General features: G+C 41.3%; 1 protein-coding gene across 1 annotated transcript in view; it reads right to left on the bottom strand.

Annotated features, from left to right (window-relative positions):
* Positions 1–9,198: 9,198 nt before the first annotated feature.
* Positions 9,199–10,925, bottom strand: part of DAGLA (diacylglycerol lipase, alpha) — a gene marked incomplete at its 5' end in the record, with an annotated part of 23,817 nt that continues 22,090 nt past the window's right edge. The window contains one exon of the mRNA XM_015410368.1: positions 9,199–9,272. Within this exon, the coding sequence (XP_015265854.1) occupies positions 9,199–9,272 (74 nt within the window). The remainder of the gene's footprint in view (positions 9,273–10,925) is intronic.

Genomic DNA, 10,925 nt, shown 5'->3' with positions numbered 1-10,925 from the left:
TTATACCCTGCTGAGGTCGCCACAGCAAACTGATACTGAGTGTCCAAGGCCGGGGCACCTGCCCAGAGCTTCTTTCTAGATCTCGTTGTATTTATTTCCACAACATGTCTTTTTCCTAGTTTATAATAATTCTGGGAAGTGGCCACAACCATTTCCAATTTTAAAGATCCATATCTGAGGCCAAGGCTCAAACTAGATGCTCAGTGCATGTGCAGCTGAAAAATGGGGCAAGTAATGCCACGTCCCCAGAGCTATTTTGGCTCACGACAATGCCTTGGGGTAGGCAAGGTAGAAGCCCCTCCTCCTCTCACACCAGCATCCCAAACAGAATACAGCCACTGTGGTTCTTTAAAAGGCAATTCCCCACAGCTCCTGTGTGACTGTGGGGAATGTGAGTTGGGTCTGGGAAACCCACCTCCAACATTCAATGGCACAATGTCTAGTTTGAGCCAAGACAGTGGCCACTCAGTAACTGAACTGGGCCTTGAATCCAATCTTAGCCCAGTGCCATGACCACTGAATAACATTAACAATCTATAATTGAAACTTTTGGGCTTTTAGGCTGTGTTTGTTGATGCAAACTCATCTCACTAGACATTTTGCAAAATTGCATCTGTTTATTATACAGTAAAGGTTTCCACATTTTACTGATAGAATACCCTTTCTCCCAATTGAAGTTCTGAGAGTGCTGCTCTAATAAACAGATGAAATTATGTCATCCTCCAATTACTTCACAGAGAACAGGAAATTCCAGTGATGCCAGGATAAGGACGCAAACTAAGGTTCCACCTACATAGCACAGATATAGAGTTTTCTCCTTAAGACACTCAATAGTGTTAAAACAGTCTGATTGCTGAACATGCCAGCAGTAAAAAACAGCGAAACATCTAGTGAGATAAGTTTTTGTCAACGAACACAGCCTAAAAGGCCAAAAAAATTAAAGATGTTATGATGCCAGTCATGAAAGCCTCAAACTAAAGATTAAATAACATTATTCTACCACTGCAGACACGTATGACAAGATGTCCAACATATATATCCCACAGAGTAATGGTTTACAGTGATCTGTCTCATAGTTTCGACAAATCCTAGTTGCTGGAAAATGCCATATGGCTATGGCAGTTTTTAATTTAATTGGACAGCAGATTAAGAAACTGCTGAAATATGGAAAGCAACAAGGAAATTATTCCAGCTTGCATGAGCATACTTAGAGATTCAAAATGTCAAGACAGAGAGTTAAAGGTGACATATTTGTTGACCCAGTCTTGCAGAATGTAAAAATGTTTTTGAGTAGAAAAGAAAGATCTGTGGGAAAATAATAACTCTTCACATCACACTGAGGAATGAATAGAAATCCAATGTGAGGGTGAATGTGAAAGAGCAACCACCACATTCTAACCACCCACCCCCCGCATGTGTGAGTGCTACTTCCAGCCCTATCACATGCAAATGTATACACCCAATGCTATACAGCATTTCCTATGGCAGGTTATTCAAGGCAACTGGATGAGCAGTTCAGTGTGAGATAGAGAAGTTACCCTCACATAAATACAGAAAAAGTATGTTGGACAGGCTCAGTGTACCACATCCAAACCCTACGTATTTGCATTTATCCCCCTCCCCCATGCCATATCTGAAATGTTAGAATCAACCCTAGGAAATCCGGAATCCTGAGGTTTGGCTAATGACAGTTCTATAACATATGATCATTCTTGGAAAGGCCTTATGCCAAGACATTTAAAAGCTTTTTCCCCTGCAAAAACAGAGCATCTCTGTAGTCAGGTAGCCACTGTTTTACTTAGATACACATCACTGAAATGTCTAAAAACCAATAAACCCAGGTGTTTTGTGAAACACATTATTTGAACTTTGGCACTGAAATCACTGAGTCAGCTATAGGAAAATACTCAACAGTTGCTTAGATTACTTACGTGTAGTAAGTTTTACAAGAGGTATGAGTTATCACTCAAGAGCACAACTTGGAACTCAGAGCAGATAGGTAGCCTGATATTGAATAGTTCTGGATATTTCCAAGTGCAACATCTGTACAGAAGCTGTAACCAGCAGAGAAAGAGGCACACGTTTGGCAGGGGGAGGCATGATTAAGTTTTTAGCTTTGTTTAGTATGCCACTGATTATGACTATTGCTGATTCCAAGAAACTATAAATAAGATCATAGGATAACAAGAAAGAAAAAGAACAGGGCCTCAAGAAAACCTGAGTAACGAGATCAACAAATGAACTATAAACCAATATGATGGATAACACTTATGTGTACTGGAGAATCTACCACTATACAAAAGGTTTGATATATAAGAATGTTGATTCACATATAAAAGCCATAATTGTCAATAAATATATCAAAAGAGGCTGGAATAATAAGTTAGACAATGGGAATTTAGGTGTGGCCAGGATGGTTTTTCTCCCTCCTCAGGATTTATGAGGTAAGTGAGAAAAATGCAGCTGTTTCTGTATTTTGACTCTAGAGTTAAGAGTATAGTACAAGCAACTGGCTTATTAACTTGTCAACAAATAAGATGGACATCCAATGATTATACCAACAAATCTGATGCTCACAAAACAAATAGTTGAACCTGAGGAACTTGTTATTTTGCTACTAACTTCTGTGGCTTGTATATATGAATCAATCTTATTATATATTGAACAGTTTTAGATAATGGTAGATTCTGACTACACATACTTGTTATCCACTGTACTGATTTATGGTCCTTTTATGGATGGTCTTATTACACAGGCAATGTCAAAGGATTGCAGACTAAGATAGACTGACTTTTCAAATAATGTATCCATGGTGCTTGTTGTGCACTTTTCTGGGACTATCAGGCAGGACAGTGATAAATACAGAGAAAGGGGGCTACCACCTAGGTTTTCTTAGGTGAGTCCTCTCAAAGTGGCAGTATGACCACTCATACTTTTAGTTACGTCAACAGACATGAGAACGGTATGGAAGTGTAACCAACTACAAGGAACAAATGGAAATCTAGAAATATTTATGTATTTGCCAAGAGCAAAGGAACCAGATGAAGTCACTATAGCTTGGTGTAGGGGGCTGTGGGGTTCCAGCTGAAGATCCAGAGGTCAAGGCATCACTCACATAACCCCTCAGTCTACACCCTTGCGATTTGCATAGAACTGCATATTAGGTACTACTCGCAGAAATCTGAAAGATAGCAAAAGCCAACTTTAGAAGAGCTCATGCTTGGAGGGGAAATGTACTTCTTTTCATCCTCACAACAGTACTGGCGATCTTCTTTTTTACATTTCTGGAGTTATAACCCACCTACCCCATAGTTTCCTAGAAGGAAGACAAATGTCCCTCAACCTTGCTAAGAGACAGAGATGAACCCACCCTTAATGCCAGCCTCTAGGGGAGCTAAAGATATGGCTAAGAGGGAAGTTGTAGCAGCAGAAAGGCAGTTGGAAAGTAAAAGGTAGGCATTTATACATATATAAATAGTTCATGCATATATAGAAACATGCATATGCAGGCAAAAAAGAAGTTGAAGAGATAATGAATGGGATAGGAATGGATTTTCAAGATGGTGCAAGTGCGGAAGGGTGTTTCGAAAGGTATGTTCAGAGGAGGTATACCTAAAACATAATGGGTACAAACAACATACCTGTTTTGAACCACATAAACAGAAGGCACAAGCACCAAGTTGACAGGTTTGGCTGCAGATCCATGAGCAGAACACTCACTTTTCACTTTTAATAGTTTGGATACGCTGGGCCTTTCCACAGATGGAGGGATTTCCATAAGCAGAGCAGAACGTTGTTCCTGCCTTCCCTCATATTACAGCTCCAAATGCCTCTCTAATACTGCTCCTGGGGGACTGAGGACCCCCTCCCAGAACAGCATGGGGGAGATGTCAGAGATCTGCAGTGTGAGGGGAAATCAGGGGAAATCATCCACTCACTCCCATCTGTGGAAATCTTCTGGTTGACACAAGCCAAGCATGAAATGTCCCTAAGAAAATTATGCACGCTACTCAAACATACTGGGCCCAATTCTAATCACACCTTCAAAATTTTCCTGTTTAAGGCATTCCGATTGTGATGGTAACAGACACAGAGTATTTTCAGTTCTGAGCCTGGAACTCTTTCAACTGTACACCCCAGATTTGAAAACTGCACAGAGAAGACAGATTTAAAATGTTCATACAAAACATTTCCCACTTTATACAAGCATTTTTTTAAAAGCAAATTCTTATCTAAGATACTGTCGCAGCCAAGAATTTTAGAATGGCAATATAATGATGAACTTAGACAAAAATGCCTAAAGGAAACAACTGCGTTTTAAATATAAATCAATATTTAATAAAGTTAATTGTTAACCTCCAGTGTATTCATATTTATTGATTGCTTGAAATGCACTACTTGACTTACCTAGTGCACAACTATATGGATTTAGCTTTGTATCCCTGGTGAGAAATTTAGGCAATGCTGTAATAGCATTCTTTCATAGAGCCATAATATGGAACAAAAGGGTGTGCACTGCTGTGATATTAGAAAAAAGCAAGAGTCCAGGAGCACCTTAAAGACTAACAAAATTTGTGGCAGGGGAGGAGCTTTCATGGGTCACTGCCCACTTCTTCAGATACCAGGCATTTAAAGATGCCACTCTGGAAAGACTCAAAACAACATGAATGCTCATTAAATCTATATAGCAGAACACTTAACTGGAATTATTACTTTATCCATCATCTGTAGAGTACTTAAAAATGACCCCTGCTACCCAGGGACAGTTTTCTAAGCTATTGCACAGTTCCTACAAGTGTCTATAGAAGCCAAAAAGAACAATCGGTACCATAAGGAAGTGAACCACTAGAAAGAGATGGTGGCAGGGTGGGAGTCCAGGAATGAAGAACATTGGTTAGATATTAGCATTTTAAAACAAGGCATCTGTTGAAAGGCTAATTGGAGAAATTTAAATTTGGAGGGCCCTTAACCATGGCCCAAGTATGACCTCTCACCCGCAGTCTTTTACAAAGAGTAACAAACAGGTCTTTGATAAAGGTATAGAGGCCGGCAGGCACCCCTTGTAATACAAGTGCTATGTCGAACTGTTCCTTGTATGACCCCTTCTTCGGTTCACGATGGGAAAGATATTATTCATTTATTTCTGCAAAAGTGTTGGATATGACAGGTGAAGTGATGGTGTGGTCATAGCCTTTGTACAACCGGGATTGCTTCCTGAAGTTGGGCCTATTCCAGCAACATTTGATAAAATCAAGGTAATAAGGTCAGACATCGAGGGATTTATGCTCAAACTGTGCTAAGGGCTGGGTACATGCTGTAGTATAGAATCTAAATTCTGTGCCAAAGAAACCTAACAGTGCCCTCAAAATATGCTATGAAGATTCGTCAAAATTATATACTATGGCTTATGAACTACCAGCTGCCAATGCAACACCCTGGCTCATCTTCCCTGCATTTTCCTTTCCCAAGCGTACCTTTTATCCCCGCAAACCTGCTGCTGGAGGCTGCAGGAGCCAAGTGGGTTAGGGAGCTGCAATAAGGCAGGGGAATCAGGCAAAACTTTACCCTTCTCACTCACAGAAGGCAATTTTATTTCATTTATAATCTGCTTTTCTCACAGAGGCTTTGACAAATTCTACCCCTTTACTACATTCCCTGACCTGCATGGCTTTTTGTCCATGTGAATGCTGGATATATAAGCAATAAAATCTCTATATTTTTTGGGGGAATGGTGAGAAACTGGGTAGACTGAAGGAGAAAACTAGGCAAACAAATTATTTACACCCTGAAAACAATGCCAGCCTAATTAGACCTGCACCCTTCTAAGCCATGGCCTTCAACAGATGAGTTTAATACTGTTTAGGATGACACTGTCAGAGGCTTAAAGGACTCAATTTGATTTGTACTGAATCAAAGGTTAATAAATGATGTGTAATAGTATATTTTATCTTTAGTACAGCATCCCACTTCCCATAATGGATGAATGGATACCCACTCTGCTGTTACTTGCAAGTCGGCAAAAACACAGCCAGGATGTCTGCAAAGCCTTTCATTTTTAGACTGTGTAAAAAGGAACAAAAAACTATGGCAATAATAGGCCCTCAGGGCTGAAGAATATATGAAATGCTGAAATGCACAAGCTGGAGTGTTTTAATATCAGGAGAGCCAAGTGGAGATTAGCAAGATCTCCAGACCAACCAGAGTGGAGCTGTTTCAAGAGGGGATGGCTCTTCCCGGGCAGAATCAGAGACCACACTGGAAACAGGTGGGAGAGAGAGGAAAGTATAAAAGGGCCAGTGCACATCCAAAGCTACACACAAAGCAATGTCTGAGTTTCTAACTTCAAGTCCCCACCTTCCTCCCAAATCAATATAAATCACTTTACAGATTTCAGCAGGTGATAAACCTGAGTCCCAAAGCACACAGTACTGAAATGATGTCTTATATGTACTTGGGAAATTCTGAAACGACTCTTTCAGAAAAGGATGGCGCAGTGCCCTTCATGTATCACCCTGATATCACAATGGGAACCAGACGTTGTCTGAGCTGTGGGAAGAATGGCTAAAACACATCTGTGTCAAAGAATGGCTAAAACACATCTGATGTGTTTTCTGTCCAAGTTCCTGGATTACACTGTATGACCGTCATTTGAACATTTATTGTTAAATAAATATGTGCCACAGAGATGCCAAGACATTAACCGTGCCATCCTAAGCAGAAGGGCACCCTTTAAGTCCATAGAAGTCAATATGGGCTTTGCTTGGAGTATATCTGCATAGGACTGCACACTAAATCATAAAGTGCCTTGTGGGGAGATATCCTTTGTAGGGGCCTCTTTGGCACAGCTGCATCAATATTCATATGGGACTTGGGATTATACCTTTCAGTTTTTAAAGTGCACAATGTAGTCTTTGAGCAAATCATTAAATTGGTACCATTCCACTTAAATATTTACTATTCCAGTAATGGTTGGATGAGTACAGGGGTGACAAATGAATTTACCAGAACTACGAAATGTTTGGCGACTGATTGTTTCAGACGCACTCCTAGCACTCTCTCACCCACATAATGAAGCTCCAGACGCATTTCAATGGACAATCCCAAAATCAAAGGCACTGAGTGAGCATGGAGAGGCAAACAGCCCCTTGAGGATGGAATACAGTAGCAAAGCACTGAAGGGACTTTAAAAGCTAGCCAGCCGGGTGTGGAAACCAGCTCATTAGAGCACAGTGAGAATACATAATAGAGTGAAGGGCACTATGTAGCAGGAGCAAGAGAGGCAGCAACGTATTTAGACATGAAACTCAATTGGCCAAGCTTGTATTTATCAGTAATATGTTACTTCCTACATGGTCTAAAACACTGGAATGGATGTATAACTATGCTATAAAAGGGAAGTTCAATGTGTGTTTAAGAAGTGTTGGTGCACTTCAGTGCCAGGAGACCAAATTTCCCGAGAAAATTATGAATAGGGAGCTGTAGGAGCCTACGATTAAGCAAACAAACATTCCATAACATCTCTGCCATTTTACTCTAGTCTTTCTTTGTCAGTGCAAGTATATGAGCCACCAGAATTTCTGTATTTTTTTCTTCTTCTTGGAGAGTCACAGGACTCAGAAAAAATCTGGGACAAACACAACTAAGGCAGCCTGATTGTGCTGCCACTGGCAAGGAAGAGCGCAATTCACACTCACAGGGTGCGATTTAAGAATTTTAACAAAGAAAGTAGCAAATGAAACCCTATGGAACGACAATGAAATGTGGCTCAGGTCAGGCACATCATTGTAGTGCAATAGATTGATCCGTCATTCACGATTTGATCACCACTGCAGAATAAATGCAAACCATACCCAAGCAAAGCCGTATCAGCTGCCTAGGATCTCTGAATCTGGCTCTCTGAGCCAAAGTAAACCTCCAAAGGCTGGCTTTGCATAGCCTCAGCAGATTCTCTGAGACAACACTGCCTCTGGGCTAAACTAGACATGATGGAGTCCTTGCGGCTGCCACAGAGACATGGCCATTTTAAAATGCCATGAGGGCAGCATGGCAGGCTGAGCAGCCCCCCCCCCCCCCCGGTGCCTTAGAAAGTGATGAAAAGGTGGCCACATCCCTTCACTCCTGCAGCTGTTTTGGCACTTGAAAAGGCACAGAGGGAAGTCACAAGGACACTGTAACATCAAATTTGGCCCTCTGACTCATAATACAGTAGCTACACTGTGTGCACATACATACATGCGGGCCCTTCCCCCCCATACACGTATTCCCATGACCCACAAGAGCTGGGAAGATTCATTCATCTGTAAAGTGCTTTGAAGGTTTAAAGCGCTCCGTAGATGCTAAGTATTAGCTCTGTGTCCTAGCACAACTCTCAAGGCAGTCACTGAAAGATTACAGACTGCATGGGTAGCATAGCCTGCCTAGTTTGGTGTGAGCCTAACCTTCTTACTAATACTTGTGGCTTATGCAAGACTCCTTCCTATCTCCCCAAGTTTTGCCATTAACTTCAGTTTGTGCATGCCTCCCCCAAAATAAAAGAATTTCTGAATTTGCCTTAAAACAGTGACTCTCCCACAGTTTTCATTAAAAGAGAATTTGTCAGATTAGCTCTCATAAACAGCTGCCTCAGGACACCAAAGGGGACCTAAAACAACTATTCTTGTTGAGACTATATTAAAAAAGCACTATTTTTTCAGCAAAATACAGATACATTTTTACAAGAGGTTTAAAAGCTGGAAATTTTGAAAAAGGGCTCATTAGGACTTCAATTTTTAAAACAGATCAATCCCAAATAATAAAAATATTTTTTAAAAAATTGACTGTGCTATTCTAAAATTGAAAACTTTTGTATTTCCAGTGCACGATCATTTCCAGGTAGAAATAAGGAATTTACCTTTATGCTTTCTGTGTTAAACATTTCAAATTTATACATTCCAATTTACTAATCCCCTGCATCCTGTAGAATAACTGACGTGAATGAGACTAAGTATACTGCTCTATACCCACACACTGGCAGCTTGATTGTATGTAAATTTACTAGAAGGAAGCCCCAAAGAGTTCAACAGGACTTGTTCCCTAGTAAGGTGCACACATCCTTAATAGTCTAAGGCAACAACAAATTGAGTCTACAGAATGTCCTGGGGCAATGAAGCCAAGTTGCTGGGAAGAATGGAAATTCTCCCATTCTTGTGCAGGTCTTCGCTACATGGAGGTTGTCAACACACAGAGAACATTAGTCATGTACTGTAGCTGAACTAATGCTTCATAGTCCCCTCCTGAAAAAAAAAAGGGGATTCATCAAATAAGTATGGCTAGTATGCTCTGTTTGGTCTAGAGACTGCATATTGTGTAGGCCTGCAGTAAAGTCCGTGTACCACATTAATCCAACATTCTCATATTCTTAGAATTTAGAAGGCCACAGTATGCTTATCTTCCTGTGTAAATATGATTTTACTCCTACTTTCATTATTCGGAAATCCCTGAAATTTTACATAAAGCCATTGTGACTACCGCATCTCAGTTAATAGTATCAAGCTGCAGGACTAATAACTGAGAAGTAATTTCATAAGCTGTAGCAGTGGAGCTGGGTGACATTGACATGTGCCTGATACTGGGGGAGAATGGCGAAGGGATGTACGCACAAAGGGTTAACCCCTTTGCTCTGCCCTCCCTTTCCAATAAGGACTTGGAACAGCAACATGTGCCCACTCAACAGTTGCTTCTGGTAACATGCTGAGAGAGGCATGGGAAGGAACATTCCTCCCCATTTGCTTAATAAATATCTCCCAAAATATTTAGTAACTTTGTAAACATACATGATGATTCAACATACAGTAAAATTTCTTTTTCCTGAACTCAGGGACAGACTTCCTTTGGTCTGCCACGACACTGCAAGTGAATAAAAGATTGGGAACGAGGACAAAGTGTCTCCAGGCAGCATAGAGACATGGAGAATAATGCAAGTTACTGGCAAGCCTACTGAATAACATAAAATAGTTTAAATCAATCAATCCATGCAAATAGAGATGAAAACCCCGTCAGCCAGGGCAGCAATGTCACAAGTTCATGGTGGTTGGGGAATTGTGAAGTGACGATGGTGGAAACCCAAGAGACCGCTCACCCCTCTAGTGGGTGAAGAAACGTGGCAATGAACTTCAGCTCTCCAGTACATGCGCTTTCTTTCTTCTCAGAAGAAGTCTGGTCATCACTGAACACAGAGCTAATCAGGGGAGCAAAACATACAGCCCATCCCAATTCTCACTGCACCCAGTTGGGGGGGGGGGGGGAGACGACGACTGCATTCTTCCAGAACACAGCCCTCATGGCTTTATAACTGGAAAGTGTATAAATTAAAAACTACCTCACAATGATGACAGTTATGAACAGGTACTTGGGTTAAACATGACGTGCTAGTGCAATAGAGCTCAAAGTCACAATTCCCTTGATCCTGACATGATTGCAGGGATATGATCTGATCCCTCAGCTTCTGCAACTCTGGTCCTCTAGCCTGTGGACAGTGACTTCCAGATTTCAGCAGAAAAGGCAGGGACTCTGCCTCTTTGATTAATCAGATATGCTGAGGTAGGGAAACCGACCATTTAACTTCAGTAAACAAGGCCTCTAACTGCAGCAGGCTGTGTTAAGCAGTGATCTTTTTCCTAACTAAAGAACACAACCCAAGGCATGGCATCCTTCATGGTGACATCCATTTGGGTGCCATTGATGTAGCACCTCGGAAGGAGCACCACCCTTCTCCATTGCATCTATTCTTACTCTTGACCTGACCGTGACCAGCTCCTCCAAGTGTTATCTCCACGATTCAGTGTATGGGACTGGCTATTTGAGCCACAACCTCTTCTCTCCTGTACTAGAGGGCTGAGATCACAAGGTCCTCTTGTTTGGCAGGGCTGGCTGCATTGCCAGTGGGA

Source organism: Gekko japonicus, unplaced genomic scaffold (genome assembly GCF_001447785.1).
Source record: "Gekko japonicus isolate JY-2015 unplaced genomic scaffold, Gekko_japonicus_V1.1 scaffold1737, whole genome shotgun sequence".
Classification (NCBI taxonomy): Eukaryota; Metazoa; Chordata; class Lepidosauria; order Squamata; family Gekkonidae; genus Gekko; species Gekko japonicus.
The sequence above is the reverse complement of the archived record's forward strand: the minus strand, read 5'-3'. Positions and strand labels throughout refer to the sequence as shown.